This window comes from Ischnura elegans, chromosome 12 (genome assembly GCF_921293095.1).
Source record: "Ischnura elegans chromosome 12, ioIscEleg1.1, whole genome shotgun sequence".
NCBI lineage: Eukaryota > Metazoa > Arthropoda > Insecta > Odonata > Coenagrionidae > Ischnura > Ischnura elegans.
In genome coordinates, this window is record NC_060257.1 from 37456432 (window position 1) to 37482671 (window position 26240).

The 26240-nt window shown below is 35.2% G+C and overlaps 1 protein-coding gene across 1 annotated transcript; it reads right to left on the reverse strand.

The window, feature by feature from the left end:
* Positions 1-1239: 1239 nt before the first annotated feature.
* On the reverse strand, positions 1240-26168 carry LOC124169145 (protein ROP). The gene is made up of 12 exons (XM_046547651.1): positions 26037-26168; positions 22675-22818; positions 21425-21580; positions 18212-18315; positions 15886-16034; positions 14201-14416; positions 11943-12044; positions 10476-10683; positions 9049-9297; positions 8264-8451; positions 7529-7683; positions 1240-4869 (listed from the first exon to the last, which is right to left on the reverse strand). Exons 1-12 carry the CDS (start codon positions 26062-26064, stop codon positions 4808-4810), a joined length of 1761 nt encoding a protein of 586 aa, XP_046403607.1. The 5' UTR covers positions 26065-26168; the 3' UTR covers positions 1240-4807.
* Positions 26169-26240: the final 72 nt, after the last annotated feature.

The following is a 26240-nucleotide window of genomic DNA, read 5'->3' on the forward strand; positions in this document are numbered from 1 at the left end:
TCCTTTCTCAGAAGCCCTTGACAATGTCAGCTATGCTTTAGCCACACCAGCTCACCAAAAGAGATAAAATGAACAGTAAAGAGTCACATAAGATAGGTTTTTTCACAGCTCTTATTCCAATCTACTAGTCCTCTCAAATAATTATCATCGATAGAGTGTGCACCAATTCACAATGAAAAGTTCACCTTTATTACACAAATCGATTTCACATAAATTACGAACGTAAAACCCCTGGGTAATTACTCATGAAGAAAAATCAAGAGAGATGATACGTACAATTACTTCACAAATCAAATCATAACAATTCGCAAACATAATTGATAAGTATTCAGGACGAAAAATCAGGAGCGACCGCACATACGACTGAATGCCATTATTTCTATTACCCCTCCTCCTCCTGTTTTTGTTTTTTTTTCATGTTGTAAACGAGAGAGGACCAGATGTATTTTTACCAGATTACATGGTGTATGTTTGGCGAGTACAAAAAGTTGAAATTTTGTATTTGTCATTAACCATAGCCACAGAGTAAAATCAACCACTCACAATCAGAGCCAAGAATATGTACCCCAGAATGGTGAATTCCTTACAGAACGTTGCTGGTGCTCATTATATGTTTTGATATCTTTCATCATACAGAAAAATCCTAAGAGTATGTGATAACCAATGGAAGAAATGAATCAGAAAAAGTTTGATACTACTGCTATATTAAGAAAGCATATTCAACAAGAAATGATTTATTTAAGTATACTGGGACTAGCCCCGGTGGTAACTTTTCCTAACTAAAATAAAATCCACTGAGGAAAAATCATTCACCGAAAGTTATCACCGTGGCTAGGGTATACTTAAATAAGTCTAGAGCGAACGCCTCTCGTGTTCAAAGTTTGGGCTTTGCTGTCCACCTGTAGCGCCGTTCGTACGACCTGGACTGCTAGTTGCATAATATGCTCAGCAGTTCATACCAACTTGTCCGGTAGTCCACAAATTTTTCCATAGGGGACAATGACGCCTCGGTAGCTTAACTGGCTAAAGCACTCGCCTGGAAATCGAGGAATCCAGGTTCGAATCCCGGTCAAGGCGAATGATTTTTCCTCTGTAGATTTTTCGCAGAGGAAATGATAATGTATTCATTCTTAAATCAACTAGAACACTTGCTCCCTCAGCCCAAGATAATAGCTGGGCAATGTATTTAACAGAGTAATGGAAAGATAAAGGATAAATAAGGTAAAAAAAAACAATGGCTTAGCATAACTGGCATGCTATTTATTTTGGTGACAATGCTTTATAAATGTAAATGGAATGAATAATAAGCACAGAGTTAATTCTGACACTTTCAAGTAACTATTACAAGAGATTTGAATGCCGAAGGAATATCTCTGCGTTCATAAGTTATAATTTCTTTGGGAACTAACTCATAGGGAAGCTAGAAATAAGTCACACTAGCACATTGCCTAGCAGGCATATTTCCTTCACTTAAAATAAAAGACAGAAAATACTTTAAATAAAAACAGACACAATATGATACATGAGTGAACATAGTCTTTTACATTCCACTGGAATTAATACATTATGACTTACAGCAAGTTTACGTAAGCAAATGGATATTATGAATATTATACAATGATGATCAAAGATCCACAATATGATAGGCAAGCTAAATCTTTAAATATTTCATCAGTACAACTTATCACAGAATAACAGTTTACTTGGGTTGTATTCATAATAATTCAAATGTTTAAGCCCATAGCAATCTGAACAAAGGTTTCATTGGTTAGATGTATTCTAACAGTTTTACAAATCTATATTCTTAATATTTCAATAATCAAACTTGCTGAAATTCAGCAAATCACATTAAATATGTAATGCCTATTACATACAATCAAAAGACTCCAAATCTGCTTCAACCATATCAATAACTCGCAAACTTCTATTGCTATTTACTTTAAGGGTATGCAACAATATGAAAATACTCAGAATTATAAAATCCTACATGAATGATGACATAAATAACAACTTGTAGCATTGCATGCTAAGGATATTTCTACGGCTTCAATAACTGTAGTTAATGCCTATAATGACTTCACCAATATCTCAAAAATTTGTGAAAATGCATATAAAATTCTTCACAAATGAAAAAATACGTTTTCATTTTTTGCAACTATAATGTAATACTGTACAAACGTAAATATCTAAAAAATCAACAAAAATTCATATACACACATTATACAATTTATATCACTTATGTTTTATACATTTGGTGCACCTGTGCAATTATACAGTTCTCTAAGTATGTAAAAACATTTATTTACAAAATGTTTGACTTTAGGATAAGGAAACATTATGACATGCACTGGAGAGGGTTTCAGATGCACTGAATCAAAATGACAAACATGTATTACTGAATTCTGAAGTGACCTCCTTACTAATGTTTTGGGCAACAGGAGGCACTGGAAAAACTGATTTAAATAAGACAGTAAATTTTGGACATATGCATTACATTGCAAGAGTAACCATGAAGAAAATTATGATATATTATATATTAAACTGTAATTACCAATTAGCACCAGTTAATGACTAATGATTATTTACTAACTGACAACTGAAGTAATTGTTTGCAACAGTAAAAAAAATATTAAGCAGCACAATATTAAGTGAGGAATAAAAATTATTATTATAAATAAGAACAAAAATTTGACAAAAGTGGTGCCAAATCAAAAAAAAAATTAGTTCACTCAACAGCCAAACCTGTATACTTTTTTAAAATAGAATATTAAGGAAAACTTTTTAAGCAAGACTACACCAAAATAAAATTTCATTTTTTAATACAAGTTCATTTATGAAAACACGGAATTTGATATGCATGGTTTTTCTCTGTCATACATGAATTTTGTTCAGAATCGAATAATTTCTAAATAAAATAAATAACTCATCTCAACGGAGGACAGATTCTCTGCTGGGTGTGCAACAAAAATGTAACAAATAAATTATTAGACAGGAATACACAGGTGTAACTAGTAACCATTAAAATATGTCCATTTTCACAAACTAACATAAGAACGATGCATGATAATACGTGGGAAAACAAATTATGTGGTCATTGGAGGACTTTGTAAAGTGTTGAATTCATAAAGTTATGCAATGAAAACTATTTATTCTCTTAGGGTAGTGCAAATCGCTTGAACACCTCTTCCTCGAATATACTTCTTTTATAAATATTACTATGCCCCTGTGATATAATTAGTGCACCATTTATTAGTTTATTATCATAATATACTAACACTGATAAAAGTCTGAGTAAACTGTAACGTTTTTTTCTAAAATCAGCCAATCAAATAGGTCGATGCAATAATATGCCTAAAACAAATTTGGGGATATTATAATTTCTCTCAATTTCAATGTGGTTCCCAGAAAATATTATCTCGTCTGGAAAAAAATGTTAAGCAAAATTGATGAGGCAACACCCTAAACATTTGTCCCACAACAAAATCAAAAACTCAAACTCTCAAGTATTACAACAGTTCCAAATTGAAGTCTGGTGAAAATAAATGAAATAGCAAGGTTATTGTTAGAATCTGTTGGCCCAAAAAGCCGTCCTCAAATACTTGTGATGTGCAATGTAAAGGACTATTTGCAAACCAACATTGACGACTGGGGCTATACAAATATTCTCTATTGTGAAAACATATTTACAAACCAATTTTAGATTCCTTTCTCACAGCTTGGTCTTAGGTAAGCAATAGACAGCATAAGGCTTTAAAGTTATGTTACAGCAACAAGTAGTACACAGGAGGTATTTGAAACCATGTAATCTATGTCACGCCGAAGGCATTTTTGTCTAGATTACCATTGACATTGAGCTTATAATATACAGCATGACACAATAGACCCTCTAGCAAACGAAACTACAGTGTAAAATTCAATCGCTCATGAATCCACTTTGGTGTCTTTCAGAAAAATTAGGCCACATAACTCATTTCTAAACAGGGCCTTCTGAAATCATTATCATTATTGTCAATGCAAAGATGATTCTCTCATGTATCCAATTCTTAGTACTTACACAACAAAGATGTAAATAAGCTTAATTGGAATAAAATCTTCTCATAACTAATACATGGTGGAAATTAGAGCATTACATGAAGCCTGCAACACAAACTCTAGCAGTGAATTCATGGAAGAGAAAATGAATGAGTCCTACAATGAGATGAATTTACATTGGAGAAGCATGAGGTAACATTAGAAAACTCCAATAACAAGGCTTCATTCCTAAATAATAGTTAAAGAAACATTGAGCCTCTTACAGTTCAAACCAGAGTAAATTTTTACATGAATAATTTCTGTGCAGCAACTGATAAAAATAAAAACCTTGCTTCTTTTTTATTACTGTTGGAAGATAAAAGCTATCCATGTTCCATGCCTTTCATATAAGGAAACACGAACCAATCAGTGGCGAAAGACAGCAGTGATTATGAGATTATATGATTGACAATTATGAATTTCAGCATTAAACACCACATCAGGCAGAAGTAAGCTCTAGATTTAACATAGAGTTTAAAGAGTTATACACTTCAACTTACTTAAGAAATATGTTACATTAGGAAATAAGATGTATGAAAAAAATGGGAAATACATACACGCAGAGGTAAATTAAGAAAGAACATGCCTTCAATGAAATCACCATGGTGAACAAATTTCAATGCTCTGAATCTTCACACAGACACTCAGGGCATAACTTGAACATCTCTCGTAGTGGTATTTAAGGTATTATTGGAATTCCAAAGGAGGGAAGAGCTGCAGTTTTACAATTAAATTCTTACGGGCTCAAGTTATTCAGATCACTCAAAAAGTTTTCAGGAGTCAACACATGTGAAGAACCTGAAATTGAAACAAAATATTAAAAACAATTTTCCACAAATATCCAAGAGAAAATGATAGATTATGCAGTTATAAAAACAACATGGTGAGGAAAATGTGAAATTAAGAAATGAACCATAAGCAAGGTTAATGAAGTTACAATGAGAATGACTAGGATGAGGACAAAGAGGATTTTGATAGCACTGGGATACGAACTGGACATCTCAGAGTTCAATTTCAGGGGAATACAACAAACATCCCCAGAAAAATTCCTCAACAAATGCCTATCATACACTCAAAACCTAGCTTATTGGTGGCAGTTCTAGGAAAGAAAACACTTTCCTAACTCCTGAAGTGTGCATTTAGCATGTCAACAGAACTTCTTGTGTTTATAAAATTAGCTGATAAAATGCACTCAGTGAAAACTTAAGATCGTAACATAAAGTGCGACCTGGAACTGCGCCACCTGCATAGCGAAGGGTCGCTCCACCCGCGGTGATGACACCCCGATCAAAGCCCTGGACCCTGGATCTCTCTATGACAAGAGTCAACGTGAGGTTTCCAATCCTATATTGAAGGAGTTATTGGATCGTGTCAAGGTAATCCAAGAAAACCAAAGTGAGCTTGTGAATTCTTTAAAAAACGACATAAGTGAACTAAAGAAAGTTATATCAACCTGGGAAAGCTTAATCAACGAACATAGCAAAACTATTTCTCTAATTATCGAGTCACTATCAAATATAAGTGGTAAATTCGACGGTATGGTGGCTGAAAATGAAATTTTGTTGAAGCCAGTCGCTAACCTTGAAGCTCAGTTGAACACATGGGAGCAGGACTCTCTACGGAATGTCGTAGAAATTCACGGGATCCCATTTAAGTCTGATGAGGTATTGGAGACCCTTGTCTGTCAAGTTGGGCTGGGCCTTGGGGTCAAGTTAGATGCCAGTGATGTCGATTATGCATATAGACTGAAGGCCCGTTCAAACTTACCTAACAACAGACCCCCTTCCATCCGGGTTCGGTTCATGAGATCGAATTTAGCACGAGAAATACTGGAAGCTCGAAAAGCAAAAAGGAGTTTCTCAACAAGAGATATTGGATTCAGTGATTCCCCTAACTACCCCATCTATGTCAATGAATCACTCAGTGCTTTGAATCGTAAAGTGTATGCTAAGGCGAGAGAGCTTAAAAAGAACGGTAAACTTAAATACTTATGGATAAGAGGGGGGAAAATATTTGCAAGGGAATGTGATGGGAGTGAGCGAATTCTTTTACGCACCGAAGGCGATCTCCATGCCCTTCAATGACCACTTTGACCACTCGTAACCACTTTGTTTGTGGTGATTATCATGTGATAGCAATTTCTGAATCCTGGTTGAAACCATCTGTGCCCACTGAATATGTTAATTTGGATAATTATATATTGTTACGAAACGACAGGTTGGAACGAAGTGGTGGAGGTGTGTGTGTATATATCAAAGAGAATCTCAATGGAAAGATATTGTCCTGTGTCAATGAAAACTTCAAGCTTGAATTTATGTTTGTTGAAATAACATGTCCTCTTGGAAAGATTTTACTCGGTGTTGTATACAGACCTCCTAAGGTTGGTTACTTGAGTGAATGTTTTGAATGTACGCTGGCAGGCTTCCTTCCGTCATAAAATAACATACTTATATGTGGTGACTTTAACTCGGATCTTTTAAAGATTACGCATGACAGTAACTACATAAGAGACCTATGTTTCAGGTTCAATCTGTCTTTAGTACCATCTCATCCAACTCATCATCGGCTCACATCAAGTACTCTATTAGATATATTTATTATAGATGACCTTTCTAAAATAAAGGAACATGGCCAATATCCAGTTCCTTTCTTATCTGACCATGATTTAATATACATCAAATTTAATCTTAAGGTGCCAAAAATGAAATAGAAGGTAATTTGCTACCGCGATTTCAGTAAATTTGTCCTCCGTAATTTTCAAGAAGAATTTGATAATATGCCATGGGCAGACTTCATGTCCACCAATTCTGTAGATACCAAGGTATCAACCCTTATGATTAATTTAAATCAATTATTAGATATTCATGCCCCACTAAAAAGATTTACTCCGAAACGAAACCAACTTCCATGGATAACCCCGGAAATAAAAAATATTATCAATAAAAGGGACATAATTCGCCGCAGTTACACAAGGAGTAAATCTAAAAAACTTTTTCTGGAAGTATAAAAAACTGAGAAATGAATTAATTAATGAATTAGTTAATCAATTCAAAATGAAAATGTTTGTTTATTAACTCGAAAAATATGATTGTAATTAAAATATGATTGTAATTATGATTATGAATTATGATTATTTACTCGAAAAATATGATTGTAATTAAAATACTGTAATATATTTGTCATTGATACTGTTAAATTGTATTTTCACTTTTTCTATGTTGTTCACTGCAGAGACTTTACTGTTAAATTTGATATGTTCCATAGGACAAGGTCCTAGAACAATAAATTTATTATTATTATTATTATTAAAGTATCTCACAGTTGTACATCTTAATAAATATGGCAGTCATTTTTTTAATAAAAAATATCATGTCATGGGAGCTACAAAAGAAGTGAGCAGTCACAAATTGTTCCTTGAAAGCATAAAGTAATTTTTAATATATGAAAAATTATTTACCAATTATAACTTCCCAGTTCTTGAGAGCATTGGTAACTTCATACGCACAGCGTATTTCAGAGAAACTGATACCACCAATGACGAACACAATAAGCCTTGGAACATTTTTCACTGTTTGCTGCCCCTTGTCCTTGTGCCAATGACCATAGCGTGCACTAAAAACAATAAGAGAAAAAGTATATATCAACCATTCAACTCAACAAGTAGTATAAAATTTTAAAAAATACGTAAGGATTGGTAGATTTTGGAAGTTAAACAATGCTGAATAAGACTGTGGGTACAATGCTTTGACTTTCAAAAAGAACAACCCAGACAGATCAGTCTATAAAGTTTTTGAAGTGAACAGGCTCCTTGATAGAAGTAAAGATTCATGAAGTAGCAGTACGCATCGTCACTTCCAATTTTCTTTTCATGGATAAGTGTGCTTGCAAAACATGTATTCATTTGATTTGTTGAATTAAAAATGAACATGAGACACTAACAAAATTTATAAGGCAACTGAGGGCATATACACATTAGACTCTATTTCCCTCTCATTTGACACACTTTTGTCTGAAAACTCTGAAATTCCTTATTAAAAGATGATTTCAAATCATAATGGAAGCTAATTAAAAAATATTCTCTTCCAGTTCCTTTTTAATTAACTCCATACACAGATATTCTCAGTTACCTAGGATTCACCATGGGAGCAACATACTTCCATGAACAAAGGAAAGTGAAATTTCCATCACAAACCTAGTTGGTGCATGATAGCCGGAAGGAGTGGCCCGTCCAGCAAGATATGGGAAATGCTTTAGGTCCAACTTCTCCTCAATGCAGTCCTCCATAATGTCCTTGATGATAGGAGTCCACCTTGACATCTGATAGGTCTGCTCAGTAATACGCTCCTTTCGTGGAACTTGATATATCTTTTTGCGATTTCCCTGAACAAATGAATAAAAAGACAATTTGGTTAGAGGAAATAAGTGACTAAGTTTGTAGGAGGTTAAGAAGATAAATTAAATAAACCTTGTCTAACCTAAATCAAGGCCATTGAGTAATTTAACAGACCTCCAATTTAAAGCAAAATTGGGTCCATTACGGGGGAGAACATGCCAACATAAAATGCACAATATGCATAGCAACATCAATATTACGTACTGGTGCCTTGGCATCATTCCCAACAATATGCAGTAAAAAGAAAAATGAGTGCTATTTACACAGTTCTCTCACCCATACTGCATCTACTTTCTGACACTGATGTGATCATTGGCATACAATTTGTCATGACAACAAGAATAATCTAATGAAATGAGGTTTATGATAGGGGAACAACATTACGTAGAGCTATTACTCAATTGATAACTTGAATGGAACGTTGGAGCATGGCTCCCATGAAATACGAACTGTGTTTCTTTAAAAATTCCCTGTTTTTCCACATATGCCACGAATTATCGAAGTCATCACAAGAATATTTGTATGCTAAATAAAACAATTAATGTGACCACCTATATGAAATAATGCATAAAATTTTTGCTTACATCCACCACAACATTCAGTCCAACATGGGAAAGGTTCGTGATGGTCAGCTTCTCCTGCGGTGTAAGTTGTGCATGCTGGACCAGTTTCGCCAAGTTCTCTTCCAGAATGCCATTCTTTGAAAGGACATAGAGAAGCACCACACGCATCTTGTCATTATTCGAAACAGTTTGATCCAGAAGCACAGGGACAATATTCCTCATGTGATCCTTGATTCGCTCTCCTTCAGCATCAGTGCCCATTGCCAAATCCTAAGAGATCACAAATATTTATTAGAGATTATTGTAAATCCGATGACTCAAAGTAGCAATTTATCAAATATATGATCTCTCATTGCCTGCTTAAATGTAAACTCCCGTCATCATGTCAGTCAAAGTATGGGAGTTAACTGAGAGCTCTGAAATATGAGGAGAAAGATGGTAGATGTAAAGATTCACGTTTTCAGCCCCCTATCTCACACATCTATCCAAATACAAAATTTCCAACTTTAAGCGAGTTGAACTAGCTCAAGCTGAGTTGACCTCAAACTCGTTTGTTTTGAGTTCAGTTCAAGGTAAATGATATACTTTATTTTTCGAGCAAAGCATTACATAATACTTTAAATCTAAACTTAGCTTCACAAATATCTTAAATCCAACCAATGGAACAAACTAATTGACTTTGTATTAAATTTAACAAAGCTTACTAACGTCTTTCCCAATTTTTGGAGTTTCATGTTTTTCATTCGAGAAGTGCAAAGTTAATCTTGAGAAGAAACAATACCTACTTTTGCACAATTCGGGCTATCACTTAATTTTCAGCATTGAAATATCTGGGATTATCATAACTGCTGTATTCCTGATGATTGAATTGGAAAATTTCAAGCTTGCCATAACCTAAACAAAATACATCATGGGCAGAAATCCGTTCTCAGCATAATCATTAGTTCCAACATAAATGCAAAGACTGTGCTTTCTATCATCTCGTTGAAATCAATAGATTGTGAGCCAAACTAAGTATAATTTTGATTGTTTCTAATAAAAAATAATACATCTGAAGAAAGCTTAAAGAAATTTATAATTTCCAATTATAAATCCCATTATGCAGTAATTTATATCCTGGCGACGATGTTAAGACTGCTTAGGTCACCAAATATAGACATCACTATCACTTTTCTCACAGAAATTATTGCAAAAAGAGGGCCCTATACTTTGAGATTTATGGCATTTAAACTTAAGGTATTGAATAATTATATTTAAAGTTATTACTTGAAAAAAGTATTTGAAGGCATGAAATCATCAATTAACTAGTTTTGCACTGTTATTTCATCTACCACTAAATTTGTATTTGAAAATTCAACTACACGGACTTGGCTTTATGAAAGAGTTCGATTTGTGATTTTTTTCTTCGAGTTGAGCAAGCATATTTAAAAGCAACTTTCCTAACTTACCTGTTCTACTTTGCAAAGTTTGTCGACATAACCTTGGTATGCCTTCATGCAATCCTCTGCCAGGTGAAGATGTGTTGAGTACTTGCTTAATTCCTTCTGATACTGTGGCATTTTTTTGATCATTTGAGACAAATCTCGCATAGACTGCTTATCTCCTTGTGGCATTCTCTTGGAGTCAATAAATTTCTTCAGATTCTTTGTGACATTCCTGGAAGAGAAATATAATTAATAGGCAATGAAATAACAAGATTCCTCAATGAAAAAGATAATTATACACAATACATTTACCAACAGATTGATTTAAACCAAATTGTTTATAGTTTCTTCGACTAAAAAAAAGGAAGAGTTGAGTTTTGAAGGCTTTGAAAAAGAAAATTATATGTTATTCCATTTTCTTTTCCAATGGGGCTAATTTATACACTCTGCCATGTTGTTCGTTTAAATAAATAAATTAAAACTAACAACCAAGGTGGAGGGAGGTGATTGTTGTGAACGGCAAAGAGAGGGAGTTGGATTGTAATAGTCATGGCGTGCGGATGTGTATTTGCTCCCGAGTTTCAAATTATAAAACGTGTAATACAGTGTAATAACAATATTTATGAACCATCAAAGAAGAAGATAAAAGTAAAACGTTACAGTAGTGCGAGGAAAAATTTTCTTCCCCTAATTCCCCTAAATTTGACCCTGTAAACGTAGGGAAGAAATTTTTTGTCTCATACCCCAAATTTAAATGCCTTTCCAGCTTCTTGAAGATTAATAGACACTGTTTTGTGATATATGATCACAGGCTTTCCTGGGAAATACTATAGATATAATCACCTCAGGTTTCGCACTGGGTATCATTGTTTAAGCCCTTGAATATTCTTATGTGATACCAAAAATCGAAAAGATTTAGGTTTTAAGGTTTTTGCAGCGATTAGATGCACTACTACATTCAATTCAATGTCCAGGTGTATTGCTGCGTGCTGAATATTGAACTCAACGTTTCGTTCCTCCTGCTGGGAACGTTTTCAGGAGACTGAAGATGTAAGCATTTTTATCTCACACCCTTGGAAAACTGGTCAATTGATGTCATGGGTTTAAAAATTATAAATAAAAAATCCAATTCCTTTAAAATATCAACTATAAAAATGTTTACATCTAAAAAAAATTATATAACTTAATAAATAAATTTTTAATCATATAATTTACTAAATATTTACATCTTCAGTCTCCTGATGATGTTCCAAGCAGGAGGAACGAGATATTGAGTATAATATTCAGCACGCAGCAGTACACCCGAAAATGGAATGTAGTAGTGCATCGAAAAGATTTTATCCATGTACTATTCTTGTGAAAGGCACAATATCATAACACTAGGACCCTTTTTTAAGAAATAAATGAAGTAATCAAACTTTGAAATATTAAAAATGATGAAGAATCTGCGTTTAATTTTCTTTTACACTTGAATGTTGAAATATTACTCACTGTGATACAACAGCAATGTGCTGATGACGAAGCTCCACCCATAGTTCATCATTTTCATCCAAGAGAACTTCTTTTTCTGGAGCCCCCGCAGTAGCTTCATACCTATTGCAAAAAAATGATAGCATTTAAGACAAAATCGAAAGCAGAGGCATATAAACATTACCATTATATGCTATGTAAATTAGCTTAGCAATCTGAAATTTGAGCACACATTTTTATAGAGATATGAGTTATTTTTATTTTATTTCTACTTTATGTGCCACTCTTTCTACAAAATTGTTATTATTCTTTAAAGTGTTTTTAACCTGTTCAACTTTAATAAATACTATCTAATACTATTATATATTTATTTATATTATATTTATATATACTAAATACTATAATACTATTTAATAAATACATCAAGAGTTGAAATTAGGGGTGGTCGGATAGGATACGTCGGATCCAAATATCCACGGATGAAGCACTGAAATCCCAACTACTCAACTCAACTCAAATTGTTGAGTAATTGCACATCCCTAATAAAAACATATACAACCTAGAGGAAAATACTTTGAGTGATAACAAATAAATAAATAATTTTAAAAACTTAGAAAAGAAAAAAAAAGGTCCCAAATAAATTTTTTCAGGCGTTTCAGTGGGATAACTCACTATTCTCAATAGGGTAGTTTCCTCCATCAAAGAAACCGAAAGGCATTGATTGCGATTCGTTACCCACCATTACTGTATTCATAATATACAAATTATTTCGTTACAGAAATACCGGTTTAGACGAATGGCAATGGTCCATTTTTATCCTCATTTGAAAAGGGCCAGATTGGCGCCCATGCGATGCCACTCCTCGTGACGTCACAGGGACCTAGTTTCTATAGGAGAAGATAGGAGTTATACATCGTCTGAGATTACCAATGCATGCATGAGGCGCAGAGCTCAGGGAAACATGTCTTAATAATCACCTATTAAAACTGGCTAAGGTCAGAAAGTTTTCTTCAGTTGATAAGGTATTAATAATCATTATTTAAGCCCAGCGCTACCAGCCAGCAAGGTACTCAGCTACCCGCTAGTATCCTGCGTCCTATCAGCGCTCAGAGCCTCGATCAAGGTCACCTCACAAGGCGGGAGGGGGAACCAGAAATACGTCACACGGAGAGATTTCCTTACCCGTCGCGTTTTCGCGCGCTTGAAAATTTTCACTTTTCATTTAATCGCGAAAAATAGATATCGTCATTTAAAAATCTAAAAGCGTGAAATACGTACTCCAGGAGTAATAATCTTCCGATATAGGCAATAAAAAATAATAGGAAACCATCCTATTATAAATATTCCACACATTGCAACTCATTATAATTTTCTTGAATGTCACAAACATTTTAATTTTCACTAACACTAAAATACAGTCAAACTGGTTTATTACAAAACTCAAGGGAACCAAAAAATACTAAAAATGTTTAAGTGATTCTAAAACTTTTCACCAAATATTATATGATGAAAAATAGATTAACTAATAGAATCTGATATTTCTTTTGCATTCCATAACAATCTTTGCTGAATTTGATAACTAAAAATGGAAGGTAAATTGAGCTTGTTGCAATGAAACTGATGAGGTAAGTCTTGTGGTATTTAGAAATCATGGACCTAAGCTGCAGGTTTATCACAATTTACCTCCTCACTCCTCCCAACTTTAAGAAAATGAATCTACGTACTTACATGGGGAATACACGACCTTCGGGTGGCCGATTGAGCTCAAATTTTCTGATTCGGTAGGTCATGGCTATCAATTAAATATGCCGAAGCAAGACGACGCACTTCTCAAAAATTTTCGAGAAAAAAGCAATTAAAAATCGTAAAAAACGGGTCTACGGTATATATCCCGTATTTCCTTATCATTTGTTCAAGATAGCGGCGGCCCAGTTTTTTTTATTTTATTTTTCAAGGATTTTATTGTTTGCATTCTTAAAGATTGTTTTCTTATCTTCGTTAGCTCAATGAAAATATTTTTAATTCATTTTTTAAATAATTATAAGTGATGAAAGGGGTAGTTTTAATTGCTTTTTTCTCGAAAATTTTTGAGAAGTGCGTCGTCTTGCTTCGGCATATTTAATTGATAGCCATGACCTACCGAATCAGAGAATTTGGACTCAATTGGCCACCCGAAGGTCGTGTATTCCCCTTGTTAATTAAAAAATAAATCAAACTATAAACCAAGTTCTGGACTTCACAAACTACTTGCTATAGAGACATGCATTTGAAATACTCACTTATACACATCATTTTCTATAGGTAAGAGATCATAAGCCATGGCTTGCAGAGTCAGTTCATGAAGAAGTGGTGATACACAATCAAATCCTCTATCCAAAATTAGAAGTTGCGAGCGAGCCTTTTCAGGTCCTTCACCCATTGTTGGTTCATCTGCCTTGTATGCATCCAGTTTCTGCTGCACCAGTTGTGCCAACTCCACATTCTTCTCAAAGTCACTGATGTGAAGAAAAATTGAATCGTTCTGAATAATCAATGAATATATACACATGCAAATCACAAAACCCATTTTTAAACCTCTGGAGAATACTTTACATTAAATACTTTGAATTTGATTTCATTTTATGGATCCAATCACAACTGAGGTAACTTGATGAATTATGTAAGGCAATTCTCATAACTACACAACAAAAGTCATAAGTAGCTTTTGATAATTATTCCATGAAAATAAAACACTGGATTAAGAATAGGAACCAAGAACCTAAACCAAAAACTGGAAACATAACTATTAAAAGAGTGGAAGTCACTCATCCTAACACAAAATTCTTTACGAACTCAGCAATGGTTAGCAGATTATCATAACAAAACATACGACACAAAGTCCTCATATGTACAACATAGATGAGCAAATGAAGGGAGAAAAAATAAGCTAAGCAGCAACTTAATTAAATGAGATTAAAAAATAAAAAAAGCATGAGAAAGTATGATAATCAGCCTTTTTCACAAAAAATTCGGAAATCAAAATGAACGGAATGAGGTTGGTAGTAAAAGAGAAAATCATAACAGCTCTTTGAATGTCAAACCTTAGCCTCATACATCCCTGATTTTCAAACCTAGCTGGGTATGGATGCAAGTGCAACAGAGTGAAGAGTGATTGTCCTTCAAAATATGACAGACAAGGAAGAGTGTATGACTTATGCATAAGAGTGAACTATTAAGAGCCAGAAGTAAAATAGGTAAGTAAAATAGTAATAGAGGAGGTGGATAGGAATAATGCAGTTTTCTGGATTGTTTCAAATGGTTGCATATTCCCTACATGCAATCTAACGTCCCTTTTCCTTCAGGACATGAGTTTATCAAATAATCGCAGTGACATTACTAAAGTGAGGTTCAAAATGCGGCTCAAAAACTGACCAATGAACAACAAAATTAGTTCACAAAGAAGTTCTAATCATCAATGAAGAAAGTTATCAGCTCATCAACTTCATCATATATTACCTCAGTGCAACTACTAATATTCAGCAATAGTGAGTTCCCTATGCAATATTAATGGCCACAATAATTGTAATTCATTAAAGAAAATGGGTGTGAAATCATGAAAAATGATAGTACTCACACAGTAAAAGGCAGCTCAATTGGCAATAAATGGCAAGTTAGGTCGAAGTAAAAAAATCATAGGAAAGTGAACAGAAAATTTATGAACTTATCTTAACCAAACCAATGAGTAATTTACTCATATTTCATGATTCGTACAAAAATACTATTCTCATGTTTTTTTTTTAACCACGCCTTAACATTAATCCAACTAACAAAAAAACAAGAGCATGTTTATGTAATAGTTATAATATTAACCAGAAGCCATACGAATTAACTATGTAGACTACGGCTTAGCAATTAATGAGGAGAGAAAAGCAGAGAAGATGAGACCCCTCAAATCAAATGGAAATTGAAGAGAATAGTTTTTTACCATCTATATCTGACGGATGGATATTCTCCCAAGGTGGCACACAGAGTAGCAATTTGTTCTGCAATCCTCTCCAAGTTGGCATTCCTTGTATTGGCAAAAGCTGGATTATAGAAGCACTGGAACGTCTCAGGTGAGTCCAAGGAAAACACCTATAAATAAGAAAAAAAAGATGATACACCAGCCCCTCAGTTGTATTCCTGCTGTGTAATATTACCCTCCACATATGGTATGGAATTTGGAGGAGGCAATCGACAGCCGAGGTCATTTGCACCATCAAGGAAGGGTATGGTGGGAAGGATGGAGAGAAACCCAGCATCATGCTCATTGATCACAGATCAGGGTTCCCACTCTAACTACATTATAAAATTCACGGTTTTTTCCAGGTTTTCACGGTTTAAATGTCACCAAATTCACCAATAGTGCGAAAAATCCACAGAGGAAAAATCATTCGCCTTGACCGGGATTCGAACCCGGATCCCTCGATTTCCGGCCGAGTGCTTTAGCCAGTTAAGCTACCGAGGCGTCATTCTCCCCTGTGGAAATTTGTGGACTTTACCGGACAAGGTGGTATGGACTGCGGGTGACTCCGTAAAAAGTTATCACCGTGGCTAGTCCCGGTATACCTTCATAAGACCAAATTCACCGTTTGTAGATGGGGCATTTTAGGCAGAAATATTGACCACGTAACAATCATTGGCCGCACGTTAACTAAAAATGTAACAAACGCAACAGATGCCTTGAATACAATCGCAGCAATGACAGTGCTATCTCTCATGACGTCACCTATCGTTAGCAAAATTCATGTCCAGCTAAAGGGGTGTGAGGGGGAAAATGAAGAGAGCAGGGTGGCAGGGAAGTGTGCCTGATTTTTTGCCAGGATTAACTTCTTCCAATCGCAGGGTTAAGGTCAATGTGCTGTCATGGCACACACGGACCAATTAATAGTTGCGCTTTCGAATGCACATGTGCTGGTAAATGCGTGGACATTGCCTGCACGTGAGTGACCTTGAAACATGATTGAAATAGGGTTTTTTTCTCTTAACCCATCTATTGTTGTTCTACAATCAAGTTTGAGAGATTTTTAAGGTTTTATGACGAAATTCACAGCTATTTCCAGGTTTTTTCAAGGTAGAAGAAATTCACGGCTTGTTCACGGTTTTAAGGTTTTCACAGTTGAGTGGGAACCCTGCAGACGCACGTCCCATAGCAGCTGCATCGCGGGCAACTTGTGCAAGACACGGCGTGGTGCTTGACAGTGTCGTTTCCAATGTCGCACAGTGATTTTGAAGCATTCGTGCAACCCACGTTTCTGAATCCATGATATTGCTGCCCTGGGCGCGTGGTTTTTGGAAACCAGGTACTACACGGAGAGGTAAGAATATGAGTGTGATCACGAAACCCTTGTTAAAAAGATTGCAGGCTCAAAAAGAAAGTTCTTAATGATTCCAGAAAGAAATAAAAAATAACATAAAATGTGGATAGACAATAACAGACTGATTAATTTACGTAAATGATGAAGGTGAAAAGAAATTGAAGTGAAAGTTTGGATTTTTTATGTTTCCCGATAATACGTGCCGCCCCTCCCCATCATTAGCCTGGATAATCCGGAGTGTACTGTAAACGGGCAACTTTCCAGAATTCACAAGATCTTAATTGAAGATAACACTAAAATAAAACAATTTAGCATTATAATTTTCCATATAAAGTACCACGTCCACACTCCAACATTATTTTTCAGTCTCAATGCATGAATCATATAAATAGGTACCACACACACACAAAAATTCTCATTTCAGAGTTAACCATTTACATTCCCTGAGAGTTCTCTTCGCTATAAATTTTAGTTGCATACAAAGTTTTATTTACATTTAAAATTTAGTTACATACATTCAAAGGTTTACTTCAATGTTTTAGGAATTTGAGAAAAAGGATTTCCATTGTTCAGGACGGGCTTATGAAGAGGAAGAGTTGCACTTCAACAAATAAAAAATACAGCTGGGCTTCTGAAGAGGAAGAATTGTACTTCCACAAATAAAAAAAATACAGCTAAATGATGCCCTAGGTTTGATGAATTTTACTCCGTATGAATCAAAATTAAAGAATAAGGCAAACAATTAAAACTATATAAAATTTCGGTACATAGGGTACGGGCTTCTGAAGAGGATGAGTTGCACTTCCACAAATAAAAAAATACAGCTAAAAATGATGCCTTAAGTTTGATGAATTTAACTCCGTATGAATCAAAATTAAAGGATAAGGCAAACAATTTAAACTATAAAAAATTTCGGTACATTGGGTACAAAACAAGGTACCTGTAATAACCTACCTGGCCCTCATACGGCAAAAATGCAATATTTATCTCTTTCAGGGTTTTGATTTTTTTAGCTGTCAATGATTTGCAGAGTTCATTGAATAATTCCTCAGGGCAGACTGAAATAAAAAAAAGTGGAGGTCAAATAACAAGCTATTTCAGACATTTTATTGTTCAGTAAATTGATTCAAAGAAATTGCTGGGCACACGAAACTAGTACAAGAGTCAAAAGAAGTAAAGACAACATTTTTAAAGACTCCAGTTTTACGCAGGTTAAGTTTTTCTTTACTTGACTAACGAGATTCGACAGATGATATTATAGGTAGGACAATAAATGTTTCATTCAGCTAAATGCTAAATTTTTGTGAATTAACAAAGCTAGAAAGTCATCAAAGTAGATGCATTTCGTTACACATGGCGTACTTTTACAATATCAAGGGACTTATGAAGGAAATGACAACCCTCCTCCTTTTAAAATGCTTCATTATCATTGACTAGTTTCAATGCACGGTAGCTTAAAAATTATTGTCTCTCAAAATAAGTTACTGAAAATAATAAGTTTTAAGAAGTGAAAATTAGCCATTTCCATAGTTAGTAGATATAATGAAACCAAAATAAAATTAGCTAAGCTCCCACAGAAAAAAAGAAAGAGGATTGGGAAGCACTGAATGTTATGAGTGCAAGAATGATTACATGATCATATTACCCAGGAAAGAAAAACTGATTTCCAACAGTCTTGAACCTCATTTGAATCTGATCTGAATCCTTAAAATCTGATTTGACTCTGTGTTGACACTGATTTCCACTGGTTTCCAGCGGACAGGAAATGGAAGGAAGTGATTTGAATCTCATTTTCATTGTAACTGGTTTCCAGCCGTCTTCCACATGGACTGTATTGACACTGAATTGAATGTCATTTGAAACTCTTTTCCTTATTTATTGGCTTGAAAGTGTTTTCCACAAGTGCTTTCCAACAGAGTTGAATTGTGGAATGAATTTGAAATTCTCTTGAAATGAGTGTCTTATAAAAACCTATCTCACACAGGCTTTACGACTGCGTTGATTGGAAAATTACTTCTTCTGAGGTTTCAATGAGTATAATTAGTTCAAAATCATGGTCAGAAATAATGACGTAGAGGAAATATGTACTTTGCCGTCTTGCAAAAATTCACGGGTGATGCAAAAAATTTACTGTAAGTACATCATCCACATTTTGTATTGTGCATCATTTCACCTGCTGGAGCTCACCGGGCATGCAATTTAAGTGGCTAATACGGCTTAAGCACGTTTAAACCTCACTTTGCGACTTCGCCTTTTAAAAAAATATAGCGGGCATAGTGCTGCCACCTAACTACAAAAGATAGCAAACCAAAGTAGCAACGCCGATACGCCGATTCCGTTCTGAATGTTTACGTGCTTTTGGTTCTGTTTTGTGCTAAAGTAATAGGGCGTGGAGAAAAAATAATCATATCAGTATTATTTAACCAGTGCTAAATTCCCGCAGTGTTGAATTAAGCCATTCGTGCATCTCTTCAGTCTTCAAGCGACAGTGGAAGCCTGATGTGATTTCGATCGTTTGTGTTTTCATTGAATAATTTATCTTGTGTCAACAGATTTTGAGCGATTACTAATATTTTTGTATGCAATATGTATAATATGTACTTGCGTTACGTCGCCGAAGAGAACCTACCAGGATTTTCAGAGTATTGTGTATCTTGCTGGTTTGTTTGTGCTAAGTGAAACGACCGTGTTCATGTATTTAAACATTAATGGCAAGTTTCTGTAGTGTAACATACAGATATCGTTGGCTTAATTCTGAACCAGAATTATTTTCATAAGTCACGTAAAGAAGTCTTTCTTTCATAAAGGCATCTGAAGTATTTTCTAGTGTTGTGATTTTTCTGTTAATCACGGAAAAATTTGTGCTCCTCGATAATTCAAGATTGTGGAATCTGATGCAAGTTGTTGTTGTTCTGGTGCAGTGACTGTTCTGTTACTCTTGGCAAAACTTTTGCCTTTCGATGACTTTTCAAGAACTGATAAACAATTACAAAAAGCACAACTAGTTTGTCTAACTCTCCTTCTAATGAGATTTCATCTGTAAATTCTGTGTTTCCCTAAATTATTTCTAACGCATGAAATTGAGATTTTAAGTGTATTCTGCCGCAGAAGTTTACCAAATTAGATGACTATGTATTTTCAATTGAATATGTACTTCCAACAGAGTTTGTGCATTCTTAATAAATACGTTAATAGAGCCTGTGTTATTTTGTTGTGGTGGGAGACTTACATGAAGTTCATTTTGTTAGGCTGTATTTTGTCAACTTTTTTCAGCTGAGTCTACATCCAGATTGATGATAGAGATGTAGCATGTGAAGTTAGAAACGTTGGTTGAGTGCAGCTCTGCGAAACTTGGAATTGGCGGAAATAATTATTTCCGCCTCGGGTATCAGCAGTTAATTTATGTATCCGAAGTTAACTTATGCACCAGCAGGTCATAGGAGGTGAGAATCGAGTCGCAAACAAGATTCAGATAGGTATGAAGGTGGAAAACAGATTCGAAATAGCTTAAACGGGGAAACCGGATTCAAATCTGTTGAACGGTGGAAACCAGAGTCAAACCACATTCATGGAAATGAGTAGGAAAACAGCCGCCATGTTGGACCTTCACAACTGATTTCCCACTGTCCTCCTACTGATTTCCAGCTGTTTCAATTTTCAAAACAGATTCAAAGGAGAAGAAAATCAGTGCGTCAAACCTGTTGGAAATCAGTGTCAAATCTCATGGAAATCAGTTTTTCCTTGCTGGGTAAGTACGATTGAAAATACGATGTTAAAAGTTAAAAAATAAATAAATGAACTGAAATTGCAATTTTTTCTCAGAGAAATTCTTGAGAAAGCCTACTTTTTCCTTTCAATTTTTATGAAATTATAAACTTACATAAATTAATACACATGTTTAAACATACAAACACAGTAACTCATAGAACAGTAGCATGTGCTACCAATTTTCAAAGGGTAAGAATACTAGACTGTGTAACTGAAACCTCTGAATAGTGAACCACAAACAAATAAAGGGATCAAAATGTCAAATTTAGGCCCCTTCCATTACAAAATGGGAAGAGCCTTTATTGCAACAAGGTTTCACAGTATCATAATACCTTTGGGACCATTTGCAATTATATCACTGGAATGGTAATTGAATCAATTTAATTTATGAACAAATACCTTCAGTGAAGTAAACATGAGCTCCTCTGTACATAGTTCGGTTGGGGCTGCCAAAATCATTCATTAAGGTATGGACTGATTTCTCACATGGAGTAATAAGGTATACAGCCTCCATTGTTGGCAAAGGCTCCCTTTTCTTGTGGATGTCCTCAACAACTGAAAGATTAAGATGGTATTACTTAAATGTAAGAGGAGCCTTGAGTCAAATTAATATGTACTACAATATTCACATGCATACATGAAATATAGGAGGTGTCAATAAATATATAACTGCTGCAAAGACTGCACAGTTTATCTGATATTAACAGATAAACAAAACATCTTGCAACAAAATTTCCATTTTGTCAAGGTAAATAGCTAATAAAAATCTTGATAGTATTAACTATCAAAATTAGAAGAGGCATTTACTGGTCCAAGGAGTACATCTTACATTAAACAAACAACACAGAACAACTTACATTCGTTACTTAGATAACAACAGTTAGCATCTACAATGACAACCATTTATTCAAATATTAGAATTACACTACCATTTATTATATCTAACTTCCTATTAAAATACTAGAAAAAGAAAAAATACAACAAGGCAAGGACTAAATTACATTTTTGAGACAAAACCTTTCATTTTACATACTAGGAATAGAAGTTTACCAATCTTAAAAATTCCAAGTGGGAACTGAATGGAAAAGTAAAATTACGCCTTGATAAATATTAATGCACAGAATTAGAGAAAATCACATCTATTACCATGAAGTCTTAAAAACTGATCAATGCAATGATAAAAAGGGAATAGAAAACACAAAGGTAAAAGCGCTGAGCACTAGATGAATAATCTCAATGACACAAATAGGACTAATATTAGATCCAGAGCAACAGCGAGCAGGGAAAAGTCAGTGTATGGATTAAAAAAAACTATCCAAGCAAGGGCACAGGACAAATTCATAAGAGGATTATACATGCACGTACAAAAAATAAGACAGAAAAAATAATGGCGTTGGCCAGTGCATTAACTACAGGAATGCTAAGCATTCTTAAATAATTAATAACTCATTGAGATTAAAGACTGAGGCCAGAAAAATTTTCCATGGGTTTCATTGGTGCAGAGGCATACAATTTATTTCAATGGGATGCACTTAAGATCTCATCTCCCAAAAATTTCAGAGTTTTTCAAAAAAATAAAAAAAATGTTTTAGCATAACAACAGGTATGTATGTTACTAAATACCATGAAAAAGAAAAGAAAGAACTTACTTGTTATCCCTTCAGCAGATATTTCATGCATTTTGCAGCATGCTGACACCATTCTCATAGCAAGCTGATCCACAACAAGAACTCTCCATTCTACTCCACCAGGTTGTCCTTTCTTTTTCAGCTTTATGGCTTCATTCATAATCTCTGTAAAAGGGAATAATGGATTCATAAGCTTATGTATTTAAAAAAAAGTTGGACACAGACTGAGAGAGTCAGCTGATGGTTATTTGATGATGGATGGAAATGTTTGGAAAAAATGCCTGCATGTCTTTAAATTGCTCCAAGATAAATTCTTGGTTTCTCAGAAACCCTTTTCATTCACCTAACACATTGGCTTACCATATTTCTTTGTAGTTACCTACCCAGAAATACCATTTATTTTTAGCCTGTACTTCTGGAACGGCTATACGGCTAATAAATGTTTGTATAATCCTACAACTTCTACTCCAAAAGACTCCCTCTTCTGGCCACTAAATTTCCCCGATTCCTAGCAAGTTGAGGTTCAATCTCAGCATTTCAACCTTCAAGTAATCTAGCCTTCCACAAGACCTAAGCGATCTCACATTCCATGTTCTTATTTTCAGTATTTATCATGTTTGACCTATGTACCCTCTCTAGTAGTCCCCACCTGGAGATCTGAATAGGGGACTGGTTTATCTCCAGAATATTTTATGAGAAAAAATGCTATTATGTCTTAAAAATAATGGGCGGAGTAGCTGTGACTAGCTATAGCGACTCAGGAAAATGATATGGTGGTTTCCCATTGCCTTCCACATCGCAGTACTACCACCATTAAAGTAAGTGCTACCATTCCTACAGTGAAATAAGCGTTTCTGTACTGATCACTGTAGTCTCTGGCTTCATTCATTTGAAGGAGAGCTGCTGCCCCCTCCTCTAAGTATTGGGAGGCATAAATTTAGCGACGTATCAGTGCTCAAGCCTCGCCCCAAGGTCACCTCACAAGTCACCACCTCACACAGGGGGAACCAGAAATGCATCACACGGACTTTTTCCCATCATTCTTACTTAGTCTAATCGCATTTTTGCGCGCTTGAAATTTTTCACTTTTCGTTTAGCCGCGAAAAATAGATATCGTCATTTAAAAATCTAAAAGTGTGAAATTCGTACTCCAGGAGTAATAATCTTTCGATTTAGGCAATAAAAAAATAATAGAAAACCACCCTATAGGGCAGGTCTTGCATCTAGGATGACCGCAGGGCAAAGGTGTACTATTGGGAGTAGTGGGTGAGTTATTGGACAAGGGGTTCGTTGAGCGGAATAAATCTGAAAGGTTTGCTGGTCGTCTGAATGTGATAGTAGGGGGTTTAGCAAAAAGATTGTCTGTCAACTTATTATTTTTTAGAACAGGGAAAAGATCTTTAAGGATAGATTGCAGGGATTGTATTCCAGGAAAGTAAGTGGTGCAGAGGGAAAGGTCACGTGGTTTGTTTCTATTACAAGGTTCTGGGAGGCAACTGTGTTTGAGAATTTTTTTATACAGGAGGGACTCTGGGTAGCATCTCTGGAGGAGGGAACGGCGAAGGTTGTGAAGAAAATTATTCAGGGCATCAGGAATTTTACAAATACGGTGGCCTAGAATGGAAAGGGAATAGGGAAGGGAGCGTTTAGTGTGGGAAGGATGACAACTGCTTAAATGAAGATACTGCTGCTTATTCGTGGGTTTTACATGGACAGAGGTGAGAATTTTGTTATAGACAAGAGAAATATTGACATCAAGGAAGGTAATCTGGGAATTAGAAATGGTTGAGGTGAAAGAAAGAGAGGATGAGGAATTGAGAGTAGCAATAAAATTGTTGAGGGAATCATAACCATGTGGCCATAGGAGGAATATGTCATCAATAAATCTGAGCCAAAGGAGGATTTTCAATGGATATTGGGAAAGGAAAATTTGGTCAAAATGGCCTAGGTAGAGGTTTGCATAGGAGGGACTGAATCTACTAATCACCCATTGAGCAACCTTTGATTTGTAAATAATGCTTATTGTTAAATGAGAATGAATTGTGCATTAGGACGATATTAGCTAGGCCTAAGAGGAAGTTGGTGCTAGGGGTATGAGGAGCTGGGCGTTGGGAAAGGAAGTGGCGGAGGGAGGAAAGACCTTCAGAATGAAAAATGGATTTGTAGAGAGAAGTGACATCTATGGTGGACAAGGCACGGGAAGGGTATGTAACCTTTTGAAAAGATTACGACAGATACTGAATGAACATTAAAGAGAGAAAGAGCTTCCCAAGAAAATTCCAACCATGACAACGAATTTAATTCTGCCTTCTGTACAGTGCAAACCAACAATATTGAAGAGAAACTTCTATTAAAATTTTAACTCAAAACATAATGCAAGAATCACAACATTATTGGTTCTTTAACAATAGCAGACAAACAAGGAAACGTTCGCAGTTCACAACTAAAAAGCTACCTCAATAAATTCCGGGGAGAAATCCGATATTCAAATTTACACCGCGCTTAACGAGACGCAAAAGGCCCGCGATTCCCATGAGAGAGAGGAAAAATACTCTTGAAAATCGTATGCAAGGCGTTAATGACAGGGAAGTCCACGGCCATAAAATCATCACAAAGACATTACACTTGATATCACTAACTGCATACATGCTCGAATGGACATTATTGTATGAGAAATTCAATTGCCAGCGTCAAATTTTACAATCATCTATTCTGGGATGCATTATTTCACTCATAACTGGTGACTCATACACCGCACCTCTCGCACACTCCGCGCATATCCTTCAGCCGCATACTCGTACCCAAGTATTGATTATTTGTCTGACGTCAGAGCTCACTTGGGAACCAGCCAAAAGCTAGTTCATCGATCGCTTGAGCAAAACTTAGGTTACAATAAATAGTCTACACTAATGTCAAACGCCCATCAAAATACTTCACAATAGAGATACATTCATTTCCCATTAAATTTCGTCAGAAATAACTCGATTTATACAAAAACAAAATTTTGATGTAGGCCAGCGATAAGCAATCATGTATGTTACAACCGCGTGTAGGATGATCGCGCAATTATTAAAGGGTTTTAAGGAAAAATACTACAAATTAGTATTTTTTATTGGAATTCGATCGAATTAACTTATGACCACTTGAAAACTTGTGGAGTTAATAACTAGCAATGTCAAACTCACTCACTTAATTAGGACCTGCATGATAGGTAAAATCCCCTAAACAACAGAGTTTAAAGTATCTCTCGAATAATTACCATGAAAATATCGCACAATTCTTATCAGTGACACTTATTGGCAGTAACGAGTAAAAAGTTAGATATGAAATAATACGACAATAAAATCAATACTGAATTCTTAAGGAGTTCATATGTAACTTACTTTGCCCGACTAATGTTTTGAGAGACATCGCTGCAGGGTAAACTTTGAAACGTCCACAAACGAAAACACTTTATGAAATTACAGATTATCCAAATACGAAGAATGGCAGACGCAAACGACGAATACGGCACGTAAGCGACTGCTATGCCACTTTCGTGAGTTCGGGTATTGCGACAACTAAACAATTTCGTTCTTAAAAATCTT